This window comes from Ovis canadensis, chromosome 23 (assembly GCF_042477335.2).
Source record: "Ovis canadensis isolate MfBH-ARS-UI-01 breed Bighorn chromosome 23, ARS-UI_OviCan_v2, whole genome shotgun sequence".
Classification (NCBI taxonomy): domain Eukaryota; kingdom Metazoa; phylum Chordata; class Mammalia; order Artiodactyla; family Bovidae; genus Ovis; species Ovis canadensis.
In genome coordinates, this window is record NC_091267.1 from 54,929,109 (window position 1) to 54,956,811 (window position 27,703).

Here is a 27,703-nt window from a genome sequence, read left to right on the forward strand (position 1 = left end):
AGAATCCACCTGCAATGCAGGAGACCCCAGTTCAATTCCTGTGTCGGGAAGATCCCCTGAAGAAGGGATAGGCTATCCACTCCAGTATTCTTGGGCTTCCCTGGTGGCTCAGCTGGTAAAGAATCCTCCTGTAGTGCAGCAGACCTGGGTTAGATCCCTGGGTTGGGAAGATCCTTTGGAGGAGGGGATGGCAGCCTCCAAGAATACTCCAGTATTCTTGCCTAGAGAATCCCCATGGACAGAGGAGCCTGTTAGGTGACAGTCCATGGGGTTGGAAAGAGTCAGACACAACTGAGCAACTAAGCACACAGCAAGGATCTGTAAGAATTTTGAGACTCCTCTGCCTCCATCCATACTCTCTCCCATGCTGACTCATAATCTACAGCATCCTAAATTTCATTTGCTGCCTTTTATTTGCAATATAAATTTTAAGCCCAAAGTCTGTATCTGAAATGTTGTTGCAATTGAGAGCTTGTTAGTTTTTCTGAAATCACTGGAAAGAAACTGGCTTACTTAAAATGTTAAGAATTGACACGCAAGTCCGAATAATTGCCTGACTTCGTGTTTATTTAATCATATCCAATACTTAGCAAGTAAAAAAACTGGCGTAAAACTCAATATTCAGAAAACAGATCATGGCATCTGGTCCCATCATTTCATGGCAAATAGATAGGGAGACAGTGGACACAGTGACAGACTTTATTTTCTTGGGCTCCAAAATCGTTGCAGATGGTGACTGCAGCCATGAAATTAAAAGACGATTGCTCCTTGGAAGAAAAGCTATGGCAAACCTAGACAGCATATTAAAAAGCAGAGACATTACTTTGCCAACAAAGGTCTGTCTAGTCAAAGCTGTGATTTTTCTAGTAGTTATGTATGAATGTGAGAGTTGGACCATAAGGAAAGCTGAGGGCCGAAAAATTGATGCTTTTGAACTGTGGTGTTGGAGAAGACTCTTGAGAGTCTCTTGGACAGCAAGGAAATCAAACCAGTCAATCATAAAGGAAATCAATGCTGAATATTCACTGGAAGGACTGATGGTGAAGCTCCAATACTTCGGCACCTGATGTGAAGAGCTGACTCATTGGAAAAGACCCTGATGCTGGGAAAGATTGAAGGCAGGAGGAGAAGGGGATGACAGAGGATAAGATGGTAGAATGGCATCACCGACTCACTGGACATGATTTTGAGCAAGCTCAAGAAATTGGTGATGGACAGAGAAGCCTGGTGTGATGCCATCCATGGGGTCACAAAAAGTCGGATACAGCTGAGCAACTGAACTGAACTGACTGAATACTCAGCAAATGCATCATCCATAGATGGATTCAATTTGGATCCAAACTCAATTTTTTTTTTCTTCTCAATAGGAATTTTAGAGTTGATCTGATGGCAGTTGGCCAGACTAAAAAGGAAGAGTAGACTGAATCACAGGGGAGTCACCCTTCTGGGTTCTGTTCATTCGACAGTCAGCATTCACCTCTTTCCTTACTGTTTGTTGAAAGACTCTCCACTGGATCTGAGTCATCCGGAAGGGTGAGCTGGCCATGGTGCTCATACCCCTCCTCCTGCACCCTGGGTCCCCACCCCCAGAGCATGGAGCCCTGCCTGGGCAAGGCTCAAGATGTGTGTGCAGAGGGACCTGTACCCTAGTCTGGGACTCATGACAGCTTAGCACATGCCTGCAGTGCTGTGGGGTGCCTGGACAGTCCCCCTAACTCTCAGAGGGCTTCCTGATCTCTTTCACCAACCGTATGTGTACCAGTTATACCTCAAGGACCAAACTAATAAAAGCAGCATCACTTTGTGGAAAGAGACCCCAAACCTGGCTGATAACTTCTGGTGAAGCCACTGTCATCCCACACAGACACCAGTGATTCAGTGATGGTCTCTTTCCTCTGACCTCTTTAGTGGACAGAATTTCATTTCCGGTTTTTTTAATTGCAAAGGAAACAGTATTCGCTGCTGATAAATTTGGAGACTTTGAAAAGCCACGCGAAAAATTAGAATCACTTGTAATTCTATTATCCAAAGGGGATCACTGTTCACATTTTGATAAACCTTTTTGTAGTTGACTGTTATCACATACGCATGAAATACATATGCATACTTATAATTTATTAGATATAAGTTGAAGTCACAAAATACATGCTATTTGTAATCTGCATTTTCCTCTTAGTATATTTCCTGAATCTTTAAGTATTCTTCAGAAACATTTTAATAACCTGCACAGTGTTCATTTACTATTATGAGAGATACTGTGATGAGCGTTCTTGTTTCATTCATAAATCTTCACACAAGGATCAGTGTTTCTCTTTAGGGGACATTGCAGAGGTGGGATTCTTGGGTCACGATATACGCACGGGTCAGGCTGCACTGCCCACTGGAAGTCCGCTCATGCTGATCGGTGTGGGGGGCTGGTCTGGGGACACTTGCTAACCTGGGCATCATACTTCTTTTGGTTCATAAATCTCTTTAGGTGAGAAATTATACCTTGTTGCTTTAATTACTAGTCATCATGTTGATTGGCCGTTTGTTTATTTTCTTATTAAGATGGTTTTCCTTTCCCTACTGCTTGCCGAATATTGTTCTTTTGTCTGTCTTGTGTTAAAAAAAAAAATCCTTTTGTCCCCATTTTATCATTTGCTTTTTAATACTATTAAGTGTTTTATTTTGATAATATAAAAAATTTTAATCTTACAAACCCACTCATCTTTCCTTGGATGTTTCAGCTTTCATTTCTTGTGTTTATAAAGTCCATGCCCCCAAAACAAATAGAAATTCATCTCTTTCTTTCTGGGATTTTGTGTGCGTGTCTTCTACATCTAGATTTTTAATTCATCTGAAATTTTAAAAAATACATAGTGTGGATCTGTTTTGGTTTTTTTTCTTCCTAATCCATAGATGAGGCTGTGTTCCAGTAAAACTTAGTCACAGAATAGGCTGTGGATTGATTGGTCCTGATGGCGTTAGTTTGCCTATCTCTGTTTTAGCTGAATTTTTGAATCTTTTTAAGTCCTTCATCCTCATCTCCCTTACAAATACAAAAAAAATACTTGTGTTTTCGTATGTGTGTATATATATGTATGTATATTGTCACACATGTAAATACTTTTATGTGTGTGTATGTTACACTATCCCACAGAGGAGCCTAGTGAGCTACAGTCTGTGGGGCCCCAAAGAGTCAGACACAAGTGAGTGCAATGATGATGGTATACTATACATACATATATATATGGAGAGAGAGAGGAATTTGGTTAAAGTGTCTTATAAAATGATTTGGGAGAAATGTGACATATTTATAACATAGGGTTTTCCCATCAATCAACACCCAGCGTTCATCTGTGTCCATCACCAACCAAAGTTTTATAGTTTCTTTGTTGCCGGTTAATTTCAATCCTTGCAGTGTTTCTCACTGTAGCTGCCACTGTGACTAGGATCTGTGTCAGGGTTCCCACAGCCCCCTGCCTGTTCCCTGGTTCACTGGAATGATCACAGGACTGGGCAGTTGTGTTCAGGGCAGGATAAGGGAGAAGACTCCCCACCCCAACCAGGCAGGTCAGTGGAGCTACTGCAGCTGGGATCCCGGGACCAGCTTCTACCCCGCTCCCCACTCACTCCCCACCCACACCAACTCTTAACTTCTCATCTCTTCTCTCAGTTACCTTTTCACCAGGCCACCAGCCTCCAGGAGGCTCAGGGCAGCTGGAGTTTTAGTTGTTTCTTAACCCCGAGATTTATCCAATACACGGCATGATCTAACATGACACAGAGACACCCAAATGTACGCAGAACTGAGTGAATTAACTTTAGATCCAACATGACGGAGGCAGCCTGCAGAAGAGCCTCCTCCCCAGGCCGGGTGGAGTGAGGGGTGCGGCAGAGGCTTGCAGCCCAAAGGGCACTGCCACGCCCTCCCCCTACACCGTGAGCTCCCCTGGAGGAGGGGGTTGGTCCCTTCTTTCGGGGGGAGCTGCAGAGGAATCCTTTCTGCCACAGGCTCCCTGAGGTCCGAGTGCTGCCGGTCTGAACTCTCTGGACTGCTTTCTTCTGAAACGTGCTGTGACAGTGTCCATCCTCTGAGCTCCTTTGTCGTCCCCTCGGAGCTCCTCGCTCTCCTTCCAGTGGTTCTGTCTCCTCGCTTTGCCCGAGGAGGGGGAACCGCCTTGGCTTCCTGCCCCTCTGTCTCAGACACCCCTTGGCCCTTTGATTGATACCTGTGCTTGTCTTTCAGACATACTTCTTGCCCACGGCAGGCAAAGGTGCTCTGTGATGGGTGTAAAACTAGCTACTTCCCATATGAATACATGATGAGCTTGTTAAGACCTCTAAGAGGGAGCTTTAATCAGGAATTGCAGTGGCTTCATGGGGAATATTGTGACTTGGATTCTCCATAAACCAGGACCACCATCTCTCCCTTCTGACCACTTTCTGTCTCACCGCTTACCCACAGGGGCCCAGGAAACAGCAATTAATTTTTTAAATTGAATTTATTTTGGCACTGCTGGGCCTTCATTGCTGCTTGAGGGCTTTCTCTAGTTGCGGTAAGTGGGGGCTCCTCTCTGGTTGTGGCGCGTGGTCTTCTCGTCACTGTGGCTTGTCTGGTTTCAGAGCACAGGCTCAGTAGTCGTGGCACACAGGCTTAGTTGCCCCACGGCATATGCGATCTTCTTGGACCAGGAATTGAACCCATGTCCCCTGCATTGGCAGGCAGATTCTTAACCACTGGACCACCAGGAGAGGTCAGCAGTTAGTTTTGATATTAGCCCAAACAAGGCATAATTCAGAGGAGAAATCACCCTCAGAACATTACATATGTGTTTTCCAATGCTTCCTACCCTCTCCCTCTTCCCATCCCCCCTCCTCAGTCACAATGATCCTGGTCTCCCTGTTTATGAAACTGAATGACTAGGGAAAACCCCAAGTTCAATAATCAGGACTTGAAGCCTCTCAGGAGGCAAACACCTCCCAAGCTCTAGTTTGTTTTGTGATTCCAGTGACGAAAGAGCCTCCTTCCACTGTGTGTGTGTCCCCTCCCGGGGGCAAAGGGACTTGCCACCTTGAGCCAGTTCCTACATGTGACCCCCTCTTTGTAACAGAATGTCACCTGGCTCTGTTTCAGAGTTCTTTGAAGAGAAGAGGCAGCCGGGAAGCATACAAAGAGAAGAAAGCCTTCACCCAGGTAAGCATCATCTCACTCACATGCGACATCTCCTCATTTTGAGTTTTCTTGAAAAGTGTGAGCATCACCTTGAAGATCACCAAAGAATCACCTGTGCAAACATCTGAATTCACCCAGAGCCTCCACGGGGTGAAAGTTGTCTTCCCAAACCAAGAGCTCTTCCCTCTCGTTTCTTTCACTGGTCGGCTGGTGGTTTCCTCAAGAAGGAGGGGAACAGACCAGCTTCCTGGGCAGCCTAACCGGGTGCCGTTCGGGGCTCTGCTGTGTTCTCAGATGGTGATGGGCATTCTGGCCGTCAAAGTCAGTCACACAGTGAAAGAGTGAGATAGCACAGCTGCCGTCACGTTGGGTTGTCCAGAAAGCATCATTTTGAGGGTTGGAGTTTTTTTTTAAATGCACAAGCTGAATAGTATCTTAAATTGTCCTAATCGAAAGCAAGGTGTTCCCTGCAAGGTGGTCAGAGTAGGGCCCTCTCTGTGCACAATGCATTGGGTCCTTCAGAACTTCTTAGCTTTTCTGAACACTCTGCATTTCTTTATTTTCTAAGTTGCTACTAGTATTAGATGTTAGAAAGAGCAAGGCCTCTTTGGGGTGTCTGCTCCCTGGAGGCCCCAGAGCAAGGAGTGATGAGAGAGACACCCGGAGAGTCCAGGAAACTATGAGGCCCAGTGCTCACCCCTCTGTGAATCCCCGCTCCCCATTCCCTTGCTTCTCTCCTCTCCCTGAAGCCTCCATCGCCACAGCAGCTTTCATGGAGGGCCAGGCCTGGTGAGCCAGAGAAACGGCAAGGTTTAGCTGTTTTCTTCCACGTCTCTGCTGCCCAAATCTCACTTTGGAACTGCTAATAATGGGGACATGAAAGCCTGTTGTCCCAAGATGCTGGGTGCTTCGGCCCCTGGCCTTCAAGACTGTTTCAACTTTCTGGCTTCTGACCAGGGAAGAACTGTTCTTTAAAAGCGTCATGTTTGCATATCGTGGGGTGACAAGTACAATGCACTCACCGGGGGTCAGTGAGGCTGGGAGCAGGAGGGGGAGACCTGAGAGTGGGATCATTGAGCCGGGAGTTTCTGTCTGGCAGAACGGAGGAGCCGAGCACCTTGGGAACTGCAGGTCTACAGCCAAAGCTCAGAGGAAACTGCCGCCCCGGCGTAAGGTAGGAGCGCGAGCAGCGGTCAGCGGCGCTCGGGTACTGGCCAGAGGCAGACTTGCAAGCCAGACAATATACACCCACAGCGTTATATTTCTGTTGCTTGTCAAGGCCTTTCCACTGGTGGCGGTGGTGGTGGTCCTGTGTGTGTCCTCCCTCACTGCGGGCCATGCTGGGCTTCTCTGCCGCACCACGAAGAGTCACATGGGCCGGCTACTGGATCTGCTTCATGCTCCTTCCTGGAGCTGTCAGACCGTCTCCTGAAACCAGAGCTCGAGGTCGGCCTTGCCCCTCCCGGGGAGTCTTGGCAGAGTTCTAGAAAGTCTTCAGTTACCAGATAAGATGGGTGTCCAGCCAGTACTGCTACAGCTGAGGCTGTGATTCCCCCATCGTATCAGAAGAAGTTGGCCTCCCGCCCCAGAACAGGCTGAGCCCGGCTCCCCTCAGCCTCCCTTTACCTTGCACTCCGGCTCTGGCTGCCCCCACTGAGCAGTGAAGTTGACCACACACTCCCTCGGTTTCAAAGACGGCCTTTTTTTTTTTTTTTTAAATCAAAACCTGCGTTAGTCCTGGTGGCAGGGCTGGCTGTGCATGGGTGTTGCATAGAAACGAAGCATGCTTTCATCGTATGTTAGAATTCCTGGTGTGGGGGTAGTTTCTTTCCTGAAGAAGCTGGAGCCTTTTTGGATATTTGGTCAATCCTCAGGTAATCTATGAATCGGACGCTCACTAGGGTATGTCGTGGAATCCTGCTTTTTTACCCGGCCTGGGTTTAAGTTCGAGGAGACAGAGGAGGAGGATGGTTCTGATTTAGAATCAGACTTGTGGGGAATGGCAGGGGATGGGGGGATGGTGTAAGGTTCCCAGAAGTCAAGGTGATTTGAGGGCTTGCTGGGGTTTTCTACCATGTAGAGGGGTGCAGATACGTGCTTCTATCTGAGCACAGAGACCTGGGGAACACCAGACTCCATGTGCATCCTCCAACAGCTCAGCTCAACTCTTGGGGAACAACCCTCAGGAGAGACAGCCTGAGACGCCCTGACCCTGGTTTGAGACAGAAGCGTCCTAAACTGTGCAGGGGGCTCTGCCCTAGGCTGCTCACCAGTCGTGAGTCTCCAGGGAGGGTGCATCAGGACACTGGTCCCACCTGGGCCTCTGCCCAGGCTTGAGTGCCGGGCTGAAGGTGGAATTCCCCTTGAACAGGTGACATTCCCCTCCACTGTCTCCACGGCTGTCCCCAGCACTGAAGTGAAATTCTGTGCTTAAGTTGGAGACAGGATGGTGTAGGTGATTCTAGACTCAGGACAGACACTAGCTACCAAGTTCATGATGGGGCTAAACATCTTTCTCTCCTGGACTTGTTACCCCTGAAGTGATTCATTTACAAAGTACTGACACTCTATCTCCACTGACACCTGTTTTAGTTTATTCAAACCCCTTCTTATGACAACAATGACCTCTCTATATTTGGACACATAGATTTCTTATAAATCTATATCCAAAAATTTAAAAAGATGCTTTTGATCTGCTTTCAAAAGTTCTAAGAACCTGGGTTGTTTAACATGCCAATTTCTGGTACCCAGTAGGTATTCAGTAGTTCCTGAAGGAATGAGTGAATAACAAATAAGTAGGCTTTTCCCCTTAGTGTTAAGTTAGGATTAAATTCAGTCTGTGTTTTATGGCCCATGTATTCTGTGTAGGCCCTGTAAAATGTGCATCATTACCACAGCAGTGATGGTAACCTATCTTGCTCCATTGCGTGGGGCTGTCAGCTTTATTTCCGGTTGTCACAGAACCCCTCGTTATGTCCACCTTTGTTGAGTTGCTAAATTGTGTCTGACTCTTTGCGACCCCATGGATTGCAGCACACCAGGCTTCCCTGTCCTTTTCCATCTCCTGGAATTTGCTCAAACTCATATCCATTAAGTCAGTGATGCCATCCAACCATCTCATCCTCTGTGGTCCCCTTTCCCTCCTGCCTTCAATCTTTCCCAGCATCAGAGTCTTTTCCAACGAGTCAGCCCTTCGCATTAGGTAGCCAAAATATTGGAGTTTCAGCATCAGTCCTTCCAATGAATATTCAAAGTTGATTTCCTTTAGGATTGATTGGTTTGATCTCCCTGCAGTCCAAGAGACTCTCGAGAGTCTTCTCCAGCACCATACTTCGAAAGCATCAATTCTTTGGTGTTCAGCCTAACCAAAACCAAACCAGACCCTTGATGTGATAAGTTCTAGATCATGAAGACTGTGCCCTCCTCCCAGTGACATTTATATATCACTTTCCTGATATGCAGAGAGGAAGAAAAAAAGTTACTTGCTCCTTTCCCCCAAATTCATTGAGTTTCAGACAAAGCAGAAAGTTGGCTTCAGGTCTAGTGGTGGGAGGAGGCAAGGTAGGGGCTCCCAGGGAGGTCTTTCTGTGCAGTGGTGAGTGTGCAGCAGGAACCAGTGGAGAATGAACCATGTTCTCTTGCTGACCCGTCTGCACATGTGACCAGCTGGAAGAGCTCCCCCCCCCCAGCCCCAGGGTTGACTTGCTGGTTTGATGACTCTTCCTCCCCTGGTGATGGGATGTGACCACCAAATAAGGAGGGAGACTTTGTCCAAGTCTTGGTTCCCAGGACAACCTTTTGGAACTTGACAGCCAATCACAGAGGAACGAGTCATGACACTGGTCACTGTTGCCAGCCGCCCAGTTGTCATTTATGAAGCCGTAGCGTGAGCCCAGATCCAGAATTGATGCAGTTCCAGGGTATGGAGACCCCATGGGGAAGGCAAGGGTCACTCTAGTTGGTCCTGAAAGGGCCTTCTGGACCTCAGTTGAGCAGTGCAGGGTTTTAGCAGACAGCCTGCTCCTGTGACCCTCCAGAGTCCTCTGACTACCCGAGGAGCCCTACTTTTTAGATTTCAAACCACTTAACACCCTGCCTTGGGTTTCTGGGGTTAATTTCCTGCTGTTGTAGCCGCTAAAAGGTGCTGAAATCGAGTTTGCATGGAGAGAGGGTATGAGTCACTCGGGCCTTCAGTTTACAGTATCCATCTCATACTAACCGCCAGAGCTGGGTGCTTACTCTGCAGCTTAGCATCCAGAGGCCCTCATGCCCATCATCTTGAGTCATCTTCATGTCATCCCTGGGATGAGTTGGGGGAGGACGATGGGGGGAGGGGTTGCCTTGTCTTAGGTTCTCAGCAGATTTGTGGAAAGCCAGGCTGATTTGGGGTCACCTGGCCTCCCCATCCCATTAATACCTATGAAGTGCTGGCAGCCCCTCTGTTGAGGGAGGAGGTAAGTGGCAACAGGTAGAAGTTGGCACAAAGGCCTGTCCATCTGCCCCAGGCTAAGCTAGGGGCCTGGGGTGTCTCACAGGTCAGGATGGACCCAGAGAGGCGGGGTGAGTCGCCACATTGCTGGCGGTGCTGGGCTTCATTTCCTCACTCCTCTCCATCTCCTGGGTGATGGTTTTCATGTGCACCTTTGCCCAAACTACTTGTTTGCTGTCCTTTGTTCCTGTGACCGAGCAGGCCTTGGTGCCCCCGTGAAGGACCAGGCCCGCCCCGTCTCTGTCATGGCCCCTCTCGGTGGACCCCATGCACTGACGGGAAGAGTGGTGCTTCGTGTGTGGTGTGTGTGTGTGTGTGAGGGGTGAGGTGCGAGGAAAATTGTCAAAAACAGGCAGGTGTGGTATTTTCAAGTAACCCTGGTCTGGGCTCTCTCTGCGGGCAGGATGACAGCGCGGATCTGAGGTGCCAGCTCCAGTTTGCCAAGGAGGAAGGCTCGCTGATGCTCAGGAAGATGGCCACGCTGGGACGCGAGAAGGACCGGCTGGAGCAGGAGCTGCAGAGGTACAGGGCCCTCTATGGGGACGCCGACAGCCCCCTGCCCACGGGCGAGGCCGGCGGGCCGCCCAGCACCCGCGAGGCCGAGCTGAAGCTGCGGCTGAGGCTGGTGGAGGAAGAGGCCAGCATCTTGGGCCGGAAAATCGTGGAGCTGGAGGTGGAGAATCGGGGCCTCAAGGCTGAGATGGAAGACCTGCGCGGCCGGGAACCCCTGCCCGGTGGGCCGACCTCGCCCTTTGGGGGGGACTCCCTGGAGTCCTCGGCCGAGCTGCGCCGGCACCTGCAGTTTGTGGAGGAGGAGGCGGAGCTGCTGCGGCGGTCCATCTCCGAGATCGAGGACCACAACCGGCAGCTGACCCACGAGCTGAGCAAGTTCAAGTTCGAGCCGCGGCCGGAGCCAGGCTGGTTGGCTGGGGGCGGGGCACCCCTGCAGGACGAGCTCCAGGCGGTGCGGCTGCCGATAAGCGAGCTGAGCGGGGAGGTGCTAACGCTGCAGCCGGGCCCGCGTGCCCCTAGCCCGCGGGACAGCGATGCTGACAGCGACACAGGCCGGAGGAGCGACGACGGCGAGGACGGCCGCGTGCAGCCCCGCCGGGAGGGCCCCATTGGCGGCGAGAGTGACTCGGAGGAGACCTTCGAGAAGACGTCCGGCTTCGGCAGCGGGAGGCCGTCGGAGGCCGGTGAGTGCCCAGCGGAGCTGCTGCGTGCGCGGGAGGACTCGGAGCGCCTGGCGAGCATCAGGCACGAGGCAGAGCGGCTGGAGCGCACGGTGGAGCGCATCATCACGGACACCGAGGCTGCGCTCCCGGGCGGAGAGGTCTCGCCCGGGGCCTGCGGCCAGGACACCAGGGAGGAGCCCCAGCTGCTGGGGACCCTCAACGCCAGGATGAAGGCCTTCAGGAAAGAGCTCCAGGCCTTTCTGGAGCAGGTGGAGCGGCTGGGGGAGGGCCTGTCCCCGCTGCCCCAGCTCACCGAGTCATCCAGCTTCCTGTCCTCTGTGACCTCCGTATCCCGGGACTCCCCAGTGGGGAACCTGGGCAAGGAGCTGGGCCCGGACCTGCAGGTAAGGGGGCTCCTGGCTCTGCCTCCCTGCTCCGTCCTGCTCCTCCTCCTTCTCGCTGGCCTTGCCGCGCTCCAACTCACCTTGCTCACGGCTGCTTGGTTATGATTGCAAACCTGCATTGTACTAAAGCCTCAAGTTTCAACCAAAGCCTTTCTGTTGGTTGGGTTTCTCTGTTTTGTTTTTTTTTTTTTTTTTTGGTTTGGTTTGGTTTAGCTCTCTTTTGTTTCCTTGTTTCTTTCCCCCTTTCCCTTTAATTTTTAACCACGTCACTGCTCTTGGCTAAGAGGTCCTACCTCTTGACACGAGGCTAACCCACTGGCAGCACCAAGGATGGACGCATTCTGTCCCTTCTCCTTTTTTGGGCGTCCTCAATGACCAGCCATCTCGATGAAGAAGCAAAGAGGAGTTTGAAGCGCAGTGCAAGTGCTCTTCGAAGTCAGGATAATTAGCAGACTCCCCGGGAGCGGGTGCATTCGTGCCTGGGTTCACTGCCCCAGGGACAGTTCAGCCCACCGGCTCCCTCTGCGGCACAGGTGGGGCAGGCAAGGAGCATGGTGGAGAGAAGGATGGCTTTGACAGCGCCCCGGAGCCGAGGGCGGCAAGTGGTGTGGCCCGGACGGCTCTCCGTGCACCGCCCTGGACTGTGGCGTGCGACGCCCGATGCCTGACTGCGGGCGAGTCTCACTCCCGCGTCCCCATCGCATGCGCCTCGTGACCAGCGGGTTGCATTCTCCCGTCTCTCTGTTTGCCTTTCAGATCTCTCAGCCTGCCGTTTTGCTGCTCCTCCTCCTGGCTCTGTTCTCTCCTCTCTCTGATGCCGCTGTGTTTGCGTTGGTTTCTCTGGTCATGCTTTTCCTCATCCCATAGATTTCCAGCTGTCTGTCTACCTTCCCCACCCCACCTCACCCTCTTGTCCTTTGTATTTTGTTTAAAATTGTGAGACAAGAACAAAAGCAAAAAAACCAAATCCCTCCCATGCACCTCACAGTCCAAACTGAGAGATCAGATGGAGTGGCAGCCGGGGCAGGAGCGAGGGGAGGAGCGGGGTCACCTCCATCTCCGCACCGCACGGGAGCTGCACCGCCGAGCCGATGGGGATGCCGGGAGCTGCCGGCCTGGAGCCCAGAGCTGCTTCAGCCTCGAGGTGAGCAGGGGTCCCCTTCACCTTCCCACTCCTCCTTTGCTATGTGTTTGTGTGACGGTTCCCAACTAGGTCCAAGGCCCCTAGGGAATATGATAGGGATATGGGGCATGTGGGATCAGGGGGGTACTTAACTGAATCAGAATCCATGGCATACAACTGAACTGGGGGGTTCACACAGGCTGATGGCAGAGGGCCTGGAAACGAAGTGAAGCGACTGAGACTGATTCTTGAGGCTGTGTGGCTGCTTGTCAGGCAGTGAGGAAAGGAGGACTGAAAACCAAGAGTGTCCCACCTGTGTGTCTTGCCCCACCCCCACCTGCTCCTTTCTGGATGGTGCTCCAGACGTAGGACAGAACGGGGGATGCTCTTCTGACCTGGGGGCTCTTCCGCAGTCTCTGTTGCCATAGCAACCCATGTCCACAAATCTCACAGTCACCGTGGACAGTACTGCTTTTCCTCATCCCATAGTTTTCCAGCTGCCTGTCTACCTCCCCCACCCCACCTCACCCTCTTGTCCTTTGTATTTTGTTTAAAATTGTAAGATAAGATCAAAAGCAAAAAAACATATCCCTCCCATGCACCTCACAGTCCAAACTGAGAGGTCAGATGAGTGGCAGCCGGGACAGGAACGAGGGGGAGGAGCAGGGTCCTGTTGTAGGTCACAGTTGTCCCGTCAGCGCAGGCTCCTCCCTGTAGGTAATTCCACCAGGACAGAAGGTAGGTGGCCCCGAGGCAGGTGTCTGGCTCTGGTACCACCTGTTGAGGAAGTTGCTGCAGGGTTACAGCTGCATGTTCTGCATTAGGAAAGGTCAGGGTGTTTGCTTTCGGAAGCAAACAGAAGCTCACTTCTCAGAGTCTGGTGAGAAAGTCCCCTACGAGTGCTAGGTGCTGTGCGACATGAAGTATAGATAGTAATCAAGAACCAGAAGGAGTATGTCTTGCTGTTGAAGACCGCCTGGCAGGAAGGGGTGTCACAGCTCTAGTAGCTGGTACCAATTTTCTGTTTGTTCTGGTGTGATTTTATAACTGTCAATATATAGTAAAAATGGGCCAAAACTAGCCAATTAGACCATACCAAATGACAGCATGTGTAAGGCCAAAACCAGCCTGTCTGCGTCCTGTCCTACACACCGGTTACTTTGGCACGAAAACCCATGGCCAGAGGCCGGGCCACATTGCCAGTCTTCTCTTCCCCCAGAGGCCCTTTTGCTGGGTGGCCTGGTGCCCTCCTCCCTCTGTACACCGTCTGGGGTGTCCTATCTAGAGAGAGGAAGACGCTTAGCTGAAACAGTGTCGTGGGAAAATAAACCTTCATAAAAGGGCGAGTAGCCAAGTTAGATAGTGCTATGCCATGACTTTGGGTCACCGAACAATACAGCTCAGAAGGGATCTCCAGACAGACCCCCTCATTCTACAAGTGGGAAGAAAGCACAAGGCAGTGTCAGCAAATTCTCCCCCACCCCAGCTGACTGGCGGTAGAGCTACGTCAGAACTGCCTCCTTGGGCCTGGCACGTCCTCTCTCCTCCTCCACCCCTCCCATGAGGAGTGCTACCTATTCAGCAGGGACTGGTCCCCACTGACCACTCCCCCCAGGCCTGGACATTCCAACAGGCGCTCCATCTCCTTGGGGAGCATTTCCAAACACAGATCACTCGGGTGACTAATCCTTGCCAACTATCTTGCCATGGAATGTTTCTTCTTTCAAGCATCTGTCTGGTTTCCTTTAATTTTATACCTTCTAATGAGACAGTAAAAAAATAAAAAACAACTCAGTAAAAGGCGAGGTCCAGGAGCATCATTTCCTAGAAGGGGAAACTGATTTACTCAGGAGTTAGACACACTTTATTCTGACTTTTTATTCACCAAGGCATTTCACACAGGAGAGAAAACTCATGTATGCAGACACAATTTTAAAATACTTTCTAAAAGATGACACCCCTCTGGTTTCTGGCCCCTCTGACAGCTCCATAGTTTTTCCTTTCATGATGAGAGGAGCCCCATGTTGATCCCACGTAGGGTCTGGTTCTCCATGGAGTGGCTGTGTGTGTCCCTGGCATGGATGCCACCCTGACAGGCTGCTCAGCTTGGCCTTTGAATGTGATATTGGGTTAAAGGATCATACAGTGGACAGTTTTAGGGAGCAGAACCCTTTAGTGAAGACTTTGCTGAATTCATTGCCAACACTTGCTTTCCCATGAGGCTCTGCTGGAAACAGTACACACAGTAGCAGGGCAGCCGGCCAGAGAAGTGACTCTGGGTTACAGACTCAGGGCACAGGGCACGGATGCCATGGAGTGCCATGCAACTGGGGGAAGGCAGACAGAACAGACGTTGTCATCTAGAATGGGGCTGAGACTGAGGCAAGGTGTACCGCTAGCAGGTTTTTTGTTTTTAAATTTACATATACGTGATTTACAACGTTGTGTTAATTTCTGTACGGCAGAGTGACTCAGTTACACACATATATACATTCTTTTTCATATTCTTTTCCGTGAAGCTTTATTACAGGATATTGAACTATACAGTATGACCTTCTTGTGCATCCATCCTGTGTATTCTAGTTGGCATCTGCTAATCCCATCCTCTTACTCCCCTTTGCTAAGAGTGTCTGGACTTCCTCTTCCATTGCCCTTGACATGACCTTGGTTTGTCTGCAAATGCTGACTACTCTTCAACACATGTGGATTTCCTTCAGCCCTTGGCTCTGTGGAGGTGCTAGTGGAGGGGTTGCAGAAGCCACCTTAGATTGGTGGCTTTGAAAAAGAAACAACTTTCTGAATTGAAGCTGAAGTTTAGAAGATTCCTCAAGTCTCATTTGTGAAGTGCTTTCTGTGTTTTTTACCTTATAGAGTTTCATGTTTGGGGAAAGGGGACAGAAGTTAAGTGCTTATTTGGGAAGATTTGGGTAGACATCAAGTCTTAGTAGTAGGTTTAACTACTGCTAGTAGTACCAGCAGCAGCAGTCACAACAAGGCGAAAAAGAGAATAACTGCCTTCTTACTCGGTAGCGTGTTAGCAGATCACAGGTCTGTGTAGTGGGAGGCCCGCCCTTTGGGCCACACATGCTGAGCTCTGGGGGGCACGATGTGTCCATATCCACGCCCAGCCCCTCAGAGCTGCCGCAGCCAGAGAGAGCCAAAGTCCCAACCTGCCAGCACCCACGAGCTTGCTAATGCAGCTACAGAAAAGTTAACCGCTCAGAGGAGAACAAAGCGAGCAGACTTCAGAAGGGCCAATACTCTGGTTGCCTGTTCCTCTTGGTGGCTGCCAGCAAGATTCCCACGTGGCACAGGCGTCTTCCTGGGCTTTGCTCCCTGAGGCTCCCAGCAAGTCTGCTGAGAGATTCCATCTGTTAAGAAAGCAGGATACGGAATATGTGGTTTGGAATGTGCCGGGCGCCTTAAAAATAGTGCTGAAGGAGGAGCACAGGCACCGGTCAGATTACACGTAAATATGAGACCGAGCCTGTGCCCAGAGGATTGAGTTTCTGGGTCAGAAATCCCGGAGTCCTTCTCCTGAGCCCCTCCTCCTGTGCTTTCATCAATGAGAGCGCTCTTCGGCCTCAGCTGTGACATACCAGGCTCGATGAAAGGATGTGGGGTTTATATGCCAAGTACGCGGGCACAGGTGCTGACCCGATAAACCGCTTTGGAAAGAAGCTGTAGCAGAACTGGCCTGAACAAATTAGAAGTCATGGGAGATGAGGTCACAGGGAGGGAGGCAGAATGGAGTCCCGGTGAATGAGTAGCATTGTTGTTATCTAGTAAGTAACCACATGAAAAGATTTTTGATTTTTTGGTTTGATTTGGTTTCTGTTTGTGTATTGAGATAGCGAAGTTGTCTTTAGTGTGGAAAGTAATTTATACGCTACTTTCTCTGAAGATGTCCGGGAAATGAGCACTGTAGTTGTGGCACACGCCATGTAGAGGAAGGCTGGAGTGTGGATTCCCCAGTGATAACACAGGGAGGTGGTCCTGGTGTCGAGATGAACACGTGTCCATGGCATGGGGACCACCAGGGAAGGCGTCAGCTGAATGTAAACCGACTGCATAGGACGAGGTGAATGTGTTTGGTGACTAATCAGAATCTTAGGTGAGTGGGCAGAGGATGGTTTCGGCACCTCGGTGATGAAGGGGAAGTATGTATTTTTGGAGGGAATCTCTGTTGTGTAAAACCCTTGTCACACGTATGTGACGTGTATGAGCATGTGCGGCAGTTGTGTGGCAGTGGTGGAGTGATTCTGGATGGCAGTTTCTGCCATCGCCTGTTTGTATTTTGGTTTTTCTAACACTAGAGTGGCAGCATCCTACCTAAGAGCAATTACTTGTCCACAGAGCTTTATTTCTTTTAATGTCTGCTCACTTTTATTTTTGGCTGTGCCGGGTCTTCGTCGCTGTGCGCAGGCTCTTCCTTAGTTGTCAGCGGCGGCTACTCTCTTGTTGGGGTGCTCGGGCTTCTCTTTGCTGTGCCTCCTGTTGCAGAGTACAGGTTCTAGGGCGCACGGGCCTCAGTAGTTGTGGCACACAGGCCTAGATGCCCTGTGGCATGTGGGAGCTTCTCGGACCAGGGATCGAACCCGTGTCCCCTGCATTGCAAAGGTGGATTCTTAACCACTGGACCCGTGGGCAGCACATCATGCTTCAGTGTTAATGGTGCCTAGGATTTTTAATAGGACAGTGTTTCCATCTCTAAAAAACATGTCATAAAGGAGCTCGGCCTCTGTCATTGCCATTTGGACATAAAGGCGTAAAATATGGATTTTACCAATAACCGTTTTAATGAAGATTCCTGTAGGTATTTTAATGTAAAATGTAGCAGGCAGACCTTGTGCAGCTCCTCTGAGGCACTGTCGTCTGTTCAGTGAAAGAGCCCCAGGCCACTTGCCCTAAGCATCCTGGGGGGGACTCTGGGGAAAAAAGAGAGGCCTCCCAGCGGGGCAGGAAAAACTCTTAACAAGAAAGTATGAACTCATTAATTATGCAACTGAGGGAGACACTCATGGACTTGGGCAGTGAGTCCAGAAAGCTGTATGTGAGGCAGTCATGCATGACTGTCAGCATTGCCAGCTCTGATGCCCGCAGCTTCTAGAAAGTCGTCTAGAAGCCGCCTCGTGTGTGGCTGCCTCCCCTTGGCCTGGTTTGTAGCGCTGTGGTGGCCGAAGCCCAGGTGATGGCACCGCTCACCAACCCAGCTGCCAGGTTAGAGATGCGGGTGGGGCTCTGGGGGAGCTGCCGAGAGTCGCTCTCTGCACCTGCAGGTGTCTTGTCACTCTGTGTGCCCCTGCCTCGTGCACGGGTCTGTCCCATGTCTTCAGCTTAGGCCAAGTTCTCACTGCCACTAAACCCCTTCCTTTGTCCCACCGGTCAGCTCGGGGGCTCCCCCAAACAGACTGTATCCACTAAACCCCTTCCTTTGTCCCACCGGTCAGCTCGGGGGCTCCCCCGAACAGACTGTATCCACTAAGCTCCTTCCTTTGTCCCACTGGTCAGCTCGGGGGCTCCCCCGAACAGACTCTATCCACTACACCCCTTCCTTTGTCCCACCGGTCAGCTCGGGGGCTCCCCCGAACAGAGCGTATCCACTAAACCCCTTCCTTTGTCCCACCAGTCAGCTCGGGGGCTCCCCCAAACAGACTGTATCCACTAAACCCCTTCCTTTGTCCCACCGGTCAGCTTGGGGGCTCCCCCAGAGTGTATCGATAAAGGAGCTTCAGGGTCAGCTTGCGCAGGTAGTCAGACTACATCAGAAAGAGGCAGAGAGATTGACAGACACTATCGGGAAGGTAAATATGACCTGGGTCCAGCACCACCTTCTCTGTTCGCAGGGTCCCGAGAGAGAGAGGATGGGTGGTGCTTTATAGGGACTCAGTCTCATGCACCAACTGGGCAGCCTGGGCTTGAGGCTGGAGGGCACGTGGATAAGGGCACCCAGTCAAGCTGCCCACCTTAGGGTGTCTCACAAAGATCACTGTCTACCTTCCTGCTGGAAAGCACGCTTTTCCATCCTGACATTGGTCAGTATGTGGTCTCAGGAGACGTGGGTTTGATCCCTGGTTCGGGAAGATCCCCCGGAGAAGGGAATGGCAACCCACTCCAGTATTCTTGCCTGGAGAATCCCCATGGACAGAGGAGCCTGGAGGACTGCAGTCCATGGGGTTGCAGAGAGTCAGACACGACTGAGGAACTAACGCAACAGACAAGCTTGCCTACAGCCAGAACCAGTAAAGGGCCTTCCAGGCCACTGGACATGAAAGTGTGTCCGTAATGTCCAGTGTCTGCAGATTGGTACATTTCATCAATATCAGGTCAATTTTCTGCTAGATACATCGACAGTTCACCCGTTGTATTAGAAAAAGCTGCCACTAATTGGGCTGTGGCCTTATCAGCTCTTTTAGCCATTTTAGAGTAACCTGGTCCTGGCTCAAATTCCTCATCCACTAAGTGCCTCCCCAGAGTTCCCAGGACCTGGGATCACCGTCCCCAGGCCTCCAAGGTACCTGCCACCCCTGACACACCCGAGATGCAAACCCAGGCTTGAATGGCCGTGACTGCTGCTCAGACCTTTTTGTGTTTGTTCCTGGAAGACATCTGTTATCTTTAAAAACAAAAACCAGATGATCTTGAGATGGCACCATGGTGTTTCAAATGCATGTCCTGTAAGGTATCTGTATGTACTTACTCTGGCAAGGAATGTGCATGCCGCCTAAGCCTCACGTTGTCTGTGGTTCTGCTCATCTAAATGGGTTAAAAACTGATCAAGGGAGCGCCTTCTGCCATGAAGCTCCAGGAGAGCCAAGCCAGGTGCCACTAGACGTGTCCCCTTTTTTAAAGTTATATTTATAGGTCAAGTTTCACATATTATCACCAAGTGAGTGAAGTGAAAGTCTCTCAGTCGTGTCCAACTCTTTGGAATTCTCCAGGCCAGAATACTAGAGTGGGTAGCCTTTCCTTTCTCCAGGGGATCTTCCCAACCCAAGGATCGAACCCAGGTCTCCCGCATTGCAGGCGGATTCTTTACCAGCTGAGCCATAAGGGAAGCACAAGAATACTGGAGTGGGTAGCCATCCCTTCTCCAGGGGATCTTCCCAACCCAGGAATTGAACCAGGGTCTCCTGCACTGCAGATGGATTCTTTACCAACTGAGCTATGAGGGAAGCCCAGTATCACCAAAGAAAAGTAATTTCATATCACTTGAAGGTTAATCCCTAGAGAATTTGGGTGTAGTGTGTGTGTGTGTGTGTGTGTGTGTGTGTGTGTTTAGCATTGCACCAAAAATCATGTTGGAAAGTGAGTTTATTCCTGGAGATGCTGTCAGCAGAACCGCAGGGTCCTGGTGTTTCTAGTACTGGATTCAGGATAAAGGGCTGTGGGGTGAAGACTCTCCCAGCCTCAGCTGGAGGCACTGAGCAATCATCCAATTTTGTTCAAAGGGGAAGGGAAAGGGTCTCCTCACCTCCCTGAGAGCCAGGGACACGACTCAGAGACTTGGAAAGTGCATGGGATCCTGGAACAGGAGAAGGCAGCAAGGGCCTTGGAGGAAGAGGGAGCAGAGCGAGCCAGTCAGGAAGGGATGTTTCTGAGAGGTAATAGATCAAAAAATAAACTAAAAGAATAGACCCTCCCAGGGCTGTGCCTCCAGGAGCCAGTCCTGGGGCACCTCAGGGGCACCCGCCTGGCACTGGGCACAAACAGCAGGGATCAGTTGCATTCAGCAGCTGAAACCTCACCAGGGTCAGTCAATGGCCTGAGATAACACAAAAATAAATTGCAGACACTGGGCTTCCAGCAGCCCAGCCACCCCCCTCCTGTCTAGCTCCATGTCCACAGGGAAGAAAGCCAGTGCTGGGATTCAGGGCTGCTAAGCGTGTGAGTGAAATGCCTATTTTTCATGTTATCTGGGATAGCTTCAGGTGCCATCTGGGTGTCAGCACCCAACTTAGTACTTTCAGGAAACAAAACCAAACCCACCTGTTGGTTTTTGACACAAGAGGGGATGTTAGGGTAATAGCAAGACTAGCATTCTAACCTTTTCTGGTCAGTGGAGCAAAAGACTTTCAGCCTATATATCACTTTAGCCACCATGAATGCTATTTCTGTGCCCTTATCTGCACCCCATGTGCAGTTGAGTACTAGCTTGTCATCTTTCTGTCGGGGTCTGTGGGAACCCTAGGGCTCAGCGAGTCAAGGGGGAATGACTCCCACTTACTCCGCCTGGACACCTGCAATGTGCCAAGGCACAAGGTACCAGCCTGGGAGTGCAAACAGGGTCTGCCCCTGGGTCAGGTGTCAGTCCTGCCTCCAAGAGACAGTGCTCCTGAAGGGGTCTAAGGAACATCAAAAAACCGCAGGAGAAACTCTACCATGAGAAATGATGCCGACCCCTCCCCTTGAAGGGGGCATTCTCCTCTGAGTAAGGAAGCGCTTGGGGTTTTGTGAAGAGTGAGCCTCTAGAGGAGTTTACTAAGTGCAAGGAGTTGCGGGTGGGGGAAGGTTTCTGAGTTTCCCATCCCAGGCGGAATGGCCGCTGGGCAGAGGTTCAGTTGGGTGGCAGATGGGGACAGCCGCCCGTCACGGCGCCTCTCTTCTTCGTCCAAGGCGGAGGAGGAACGCCGCTGCGCCCTGCGACGGCGCGACCGGGAGGCGAACGGCCTGGCCCTGCAGGCCTCGCTGCACGAGCGCGCCTGGGGCGACGAGAGGCACCTGATGCAGCAGGAGCTGCGCTCCCTGAAGCAGAACATCTTCCTCTTCTACGTCAAGTTCAGGTGGCTGCTCAAGCACTGGCGCCAAGGGAGGCAGGCGGAGGACGACGCGGAGGACTTCATGGAGGTAGCTCGGCCCCTGGAGTTCCTTTGTATGGGGTTTGTTCTTGATCCCCAGGGCCTGCTGTCCGCCTACCCACCCCACTCCGCACATAGTCATGTTCTGACTATCTCAGGTTATTTTTCAAGCCCAGCCCAGGCAGAGCAAAGGCAGTGTGGTTGTCCCGTGCTGCCCAGGGAGCTCATTTGAAGAGCACGCTGGTCTGTAACCCCCTGCTGCACCCATGCTTTTTGCTGCCATGTCTTTTTGCTGATGGGTGAATTTGTTATCACCCCAAAGTCCTTCACTGGTTCATTCCACAGTGATGGTTTGCACACCTGGCTCTAACGCGGTCTCTGTGAGCTCCAGCAGGAGCTTTCTCACAGCCTCTGAAATCGGTATATGAAGCATATACCTACTTAGGCCTCAATTGCCAGGTTCATAGCAGAACCAGAGCTCTTTGCCCTCTGATTGATGGCTACTGATTAAGACAGAGTGGCCTTCAGCTCTGCAGGCTCCTCTCTGGCCATGCTCTCCGGCGAGCACGGGGCTGGAGCTGCTGGTGTCTGCTGCTGTGGCTGCCTCGTCGGCTGTTCCAGGGCCCCGTGGTGGTTGGTTCCTCTTGGCCCCAAAGACCCGCTGCTCCCACTCTCCTCAGCAGTGTGTGCAGTTTTAAGACATCCTGGGAATGGGGAGATACAATGATGCTCTTGCCTTGGGGTGGAGAACTTCTTCAAAAACAAATTCAACCTGCTTCGAGATAGCCATGACCTAGAAAACCATCGTTAAGTAAAACCTGGAAGAAATAGTCAAGTTCTCTATTGATCACTAATTTGGAGGCCCTCCTCCTTTCACTGTAACTGAGCACAGGAATGATTTATAAATAGTAATATTTCTAATCTCCTCTAATAAACTATGTGAGGTTTAGATGGAGAAAGTGGCCAATTAAGTGAAGTGGTCACTACGAGCCTCTTAGGGAGAGACGGCTGAGAAGTGAAGTTGTGATAACCCCTGAAGTGGGTGATGAACCTCAGACATTAAAACTCAGGCTGAGGGCGGAAGAATTTGGCTGTGATTGTCCCCTCCTGCCATTTCAGAGCGAGCTTCCAGAGACCTTCCCCAGGCTCGGGGAGCTTGGCGTCCAGGGGGACACAAAGGTGGATAGTCCAGACCGAGACGACGACGGGCCAGGCTGTGGCTTTTCCCTGGGCGAGCACTCTCCGCAGACGGGTGGCCACGGGTTGCGGCTGCAGCCCACTGACGGGGGGCAGCTGTACAGGCAGGTGGGTGCCGGGCTCAGCCCCTCATTCCCCCTGCCCCGTCATCTGGTCACGCACTGGTGTTCCCAGGGGCAGAGAGCTCTGGTCTGCTTGGCTCGTTCACGTAAATGAGGACATAGTAAGGGCACGTCGATTGAGTCCCCTCAAGGCCAGTGAATGTGCCTCAGTACTGGGTAAGGTGGCTCGTGTCTTATATAGAGAGTGACCACTCTTCCAAGGAGATGGTGCCCTGATCCCCGCCACGTAGGGCTTTGGTATTGTTTGCTGGCGGGCAACATAACACAGGAGGAAAAGCAAGCTTGCTTGTTTGTCTTTTTATCTCCAAATGTGTATGAAGTGTTTCAGGTTGTCTTTAAGCCACATGAAACTTAATGTCCCCAATACAAATATTGGATGACACTTGAAGCAAAAAATGAATGTGTGTGTAAAGAGGTGAGGTTTCCGTGTAGAACCTTAAGTAACTATCAGTGTTGTCAAAAGCCCCATTTATTTTTATAAGCAAACAGGCCCCAGCTGGATAAGCCGAGAGATGCTCTGGGTGCCCCAGACTGGTTGTGCTTTTCTGCAAAACAGAAGCTGTGATGGGTTTGGAGTGCCAGGATCCTGCCTGTGAGGTTAAAACTTTTTCGCTCCCGGGCTTCCTGGCCTGAGACTCTCCTGACCTCATGTTGCTTCTTTGAGGGTCTGGCAGGGAGAGCCTGGATCTGGGGGGAGGCGCAGGGTGGGGTGACCCCGGGCGCAGCTGCAGCCGCCCCATCACAGCCAGTTTGGGCCCTCCCTGCACACCGCACTCCACAGCTGCAGCCTCTCCCTCTGCCCAGAGTGTGTGTGTGTGTCGGGGCGGGGGATTAGGATGGTTAGGACAGCAGCAGAGCATGGGCTCAGGTCAGATGAGGAAAGTGACGCCTCCCTAGCTCACGCCTGGGGGAGCGTTCTCCCTTTCCCCACCTTCTTTCTGTGTACAAGTCAGATTTTCACAGTTGAAGTCCTGATTTCTATGCATACCTTCACCCTTCATTCTCCCAGAGTAACAGGACTCAAGAAGTTATATTTTCAAAGGAACTTTTAATTACCATTATTAGGAAGTCCGTCATGAGGCCATGGGGGAGATTTTTTAGCTCATGGAATGAGTTTTCCAGCAAAGATCTAGTTAGAAAATAAAATGCTCCTTTGCAGAACATCCCCGAAAATCGACCAGTTTTATTAGTTTTTAAAAGCAGCCTGTTAAGCAGTCCCATGGTATATCTGTGACTCACACAGAATTCCTCATTGGCTGCTTAGCCACAGACCCTCTGCCTCTGAGAGTACGTGTGGGGTGGGGTGTTTCCCACGTGCACATCCAAATGCTTTGGGAAAAGGGGAAAATGTAACACAGCTGGTTTCCCAAACAATAGTCATGGAAGATTTTCCCTGTGAGATGGAGACCAACGGAAAGTCACTCAGCTGGAACCTCCCATTCTGTGCATCTCAACGTCATCTTTGCTGCTGCCTCCTTCCATCATTCATGTCTCAGCATTTCCACTTGAAAGTGGAGGTGGACCGCTGTGTCCCTACTTTGTACAGAGGCATGCAGATGGACTAATGGGGGTGGTGTCCACGTGGGCAGAATCAGATCTGCCTTTAATGGGCCCGTCTGCCCACAGCAGTCCAGTGCACGGGGCTGTCCATCTGAGGACACAAGATTAATGAGCTCTACTGTAAGCGACAGCTGGCGCCCGGCAGTGCACTTCTTGGGAGGGAGGTCTGTCCATCCTGTACCAGCCAGGCAGCCTGGACGCAGGAGCTGGGCACGTGTCACAGGGAGTGGCCCCTCAAGCCGCACCCGCCTCAGAAAGTCCGGGGGCCTCCCAAGGCGATAAGCAGAGTGGGAAATGTGGCCTGACTTCTTTCCCAAAGATCAATTAGCAGGGGACAGAATTTCCCAGGCCTTGCCTTGTGTCACAGTGAACAGCCTCACAGCTGAACAGGGTGGATGGCAACATTTATCATGTCAAAGGTTAAAAAAAATTGCATGTATCAAGTCAGCGTTGGAAATACTTCATTAAGAACCATCGGACTGGAAAATGTTTGGCTCTGCGAACATTCCCCACAGACTGACAAGGCAGCAGGGACCCACCTGTCCTGGAGGCAGTGAGCACGTTGAGTTCGCCCAGCCTTCTGCAGGGTCCCAGGCTGGGGACAAGCACCAAGATGCCTGCGACTGCATTGAGCTTCTGAGGCCAGCACTACTACAGCCAAGTATGCCTTTGATAGTTAGTAGTAACTCCTGAAATCAGATTTTTAAACACAGGGTGGTTAATAGTGCCAGAAGTATGACCCTGGGGTTCCAACAGCCAGTCTTCCAACAGCCAGTCTTCCCAGAATTGGATCAAGTCATGAAAAGAAAAGTTACTTTTTCATTCAGGGATGTGACATAATGCTCTTCGGTAAAGCATCTAAGTGTAAGTGTGGAGAGGGCAATCTAATGCAATTACGGAAAAGTCGAGGTGTCTAGTCTCCCAGTTGTGTCCGATTCTGCAGCTCCATGGACTATAGCCTGCCGGCTCCTCACTCCATGGAATTCTCCAGGCAAAAATACTGGCGTGGGTTGCCATGTCCTTCTCCAGGGGATCTTCGTGACCCAGGGATCGAACCCATTGCATTGCAGGCAGATCCTTTACCATGTTTTGTGTTCAGATCTTCAAGTCTTCAACTGCCACTGGTCTCTGAGGGCCCTCCTCAGGATCCAGCCTGAGGACTGGGGGGCATCTGCTCCCTGGGCCTTTGTCACTGACCTGGGACTCAGAGGCCCCCCAGCTCAAAGCCAGCCTTTCCCTGTAGACAGAATGCCTTTGGCTCCAGTGCCTCCTGGGCCTGCACTCACCTGGTGCCCAGTAGCCTACTCGCTGGCAGCCCGTTCTTTCTACTCTGCCCAAGATATAGAAACTTCCAGAAACAGCACTTCCACACATCTGCTATTATATTTTAAGTAAGAAGGCACTCCTCTTGAGCCCTGATAGCTTTTATGTTTCACTTTCGTATGTTGTACCAGATTCATCCTTCAGACTCTGCAACTTTATAGCCTCACCTAAGAGACATGCAACTCTGCGGAGGTAACCAGACCAGAGTTTATGATTAGGAAGCACTTCATTTTTGCTCTTTATTTTTGTTCCTGTTACTGTGAAAGTAGCACGTGTTCAGGGCATGGAAAGTCACAAGTAACAAAAGGTTCCTGAGGAAATACTCTCGGCCCCAGCCCCACCTCCCCGACCTACCCGTGGCTGGCAGGTAGCCTGTGCCACCCCTTTCCAGGTGTTGTGGCACAAGCTCTGATACACTTAATGAGCTTGCCAGTAATCAGTTCATTCCTCCCATCTGGGGAAGAATGGGTTGACTTCCATCACACCTGCCCTGGTTTCTTTGAAGCCTTTGGCAACAGTTCTGGGTCTATACCTTGTTCAATCTGTGTCCATTTATCCTCTCACACACCCACCTTTACTCTTCTGAGGCCTTCAGTGAAAATGATGGGAGACCTGCAGGCATGGAGTCCGCCTGGTCCAGGTCACCCAGTGTATTCGCAGCCAGTGGACACGTGAGTTCTGGCCACAGACGAGTCCGTCATTTCTGCAAGCTTCCATCAGAGATTACATTTTCACAGCCAGTCTTTAATGACTCATTCTCCTTTATCTGTGGGGATAACGGTTTTAGAAAAGAATCTTTAATCTGTATATAATAATGAAGGTAAGAATGACAAATGGCTCATTTGTTGAAACATTGCTGGATTAAAATGTTGTAGGGGCTTCCTAGGTGGCGCAGTGGTAAAGACTCTGCCTGCCAGTTCAGGAGACGGAAGAGATGCAGGTTCGACCCCTGGGTCAGGAAGATCCCCTAAAGTAGGAAATGGCTATCCATGCCAGTATGCCTGCCTGGAGAATCCCATGGACAAAGGAGCCTGGTGGGCTACAGTCTCTGCAGGGTTGCAGTTGGATGTGACTGAGAGACCAAGCACACACAGATACGTAAAGATAATCTCAGTAAAGGATGACTTGGCGCCCCTGCTGGTGAAGGAGTTACTTTTATTGAACCTGCAAGAGGCTCCCCTTGTTATATGTATCAAATAGGAACTATATATGGGTGTGTATGTGGAAGTGGGTGAGGGGTGGTCAGGGCAGCCAACCACAGCATTGCAGGACTCTTCCTAAGTGAGGATAAGGCACAGACCAGCACCTCTATTTTGTGATTGACTTTTTGTGGGTCAGCCCATAGCAGCAGATCAGTACCTCTTCCAATTTTAGATCACACCCATCTCCAAAGTCAGTGGCTCTGATGCAGCAAAGTGGTTGATGTTAAGTATAGCTCTTTCACAGAATTATTTATGTGCATGTCTTAGAAATCTTAAGCAAAAGTGAATCTGTAAAACAGCTGGTGTTGCCTCACCAACTGGTCTGCTACCTATCTATAAACTTCTTTTCAATTTCTATTAACATGTGTCCTATAGTTGGATAGGGCTTCCCTGATAGCTCAGTTGGTAAAGAATCTGCCTGTAATGCAGGAGACCCTGGTTTGATTCCTGGATCAGGAAGATCTGCTGGAGAAGGGACAGGCTACCCACTCCAGTATTCTTGGGCTTCCCTTGTGGCTCAGCTGGTAAAGAATCCGCCTGCAATGCAGGACACCTGGGTTCAACCCCTGGGTTGGGAAGATTCCCTGGAAAAGGAAAAGGCTACCCACTCCAGTCTGGCCTAGAGAATTCCATGGACTGTATAGTCTCTGGGGTCACAAAGAGTCAGACACAACTGAGTGACTTTCACTTATAATTGGGTAACAGTCCTACTGGCCAAAGCCCAAACTTGAACCTGTTATTTTAACACTTTATAGCACAGGCTCCTGATGCCATCTGGGGGGTTATTTGAGGTTGAAAGGGCTGAAATGCCCTTAGAATTGAGAAGGAAATTGTGGAAACATTCTATCCTGCTTCTTTGTAAGAAGACCAATAAGCCTCTTGATGAAAGTGAAAGAGGAGAGTGGAAAAGTTGGCTTAAAGCTCAACATTCAGAAAACTAAGATCATGGCATCTGGTCCCATCACTTCATGGGAAATAGATGGGGAAACAGTGTCAGACTTTATCTTTTCAGGCTCCAAAATCACTGCAGATGGTGACTGCAGCCATGAAATTAAAAGATGCTTACTCCCTGAAAGTTATGACCAACCTAGATAGCATATTCAAAAGCAGAGATATTACTTTGCCAACAAAGGTCTGTCTAGTCAAGGCTAT

General features: G+C 50.7%; 1 protein-coding gene across 7 annotated transcripts in view; it reads left to right on the forward strand.

The window, feature by feature from the left end:
- The window catches only part of MTCL1 (microtubule crosslinking factor 1), a 111,973-nt gene that overhangs the window by 60,955 nt on the left and 23,315 nt on the right, over positions 1-27,703 (forward strand). For 2 of the 7 annotated variants that reach the window (XM_069568631.1, XM_069568632.1), the window contains exons 4-9: positions 5,120-5,179; positions 6,258-6,332; positions 10,051-11,226; positions 12,215-12,370; positions 20,966-21,196; positions 22,267-22,452. In XM_069568631.1, the coding sequence (XP_069424732.1) occupies positions 5,120-5,179; positions 6,258-6,332; positions 10,051-11,226; positions 12,215-12,370; positions 20,966-21,196; positions 22,267-22,452 (1,884 nt within the window). The remainder of the gene's footprint in view (positions 1-5,119; positions 5,180-6,257; positions 6,333-10,050; positions 11,227-12,214; positions 12,371-20,965; positions 21,197-22,266; positions 22,453-27,703) is intronic. The other 5 variants (XM_069568628.1, XM_069568634.1, XM_069568627.1 and 2 more) reach the window with 4 other exon arrangements.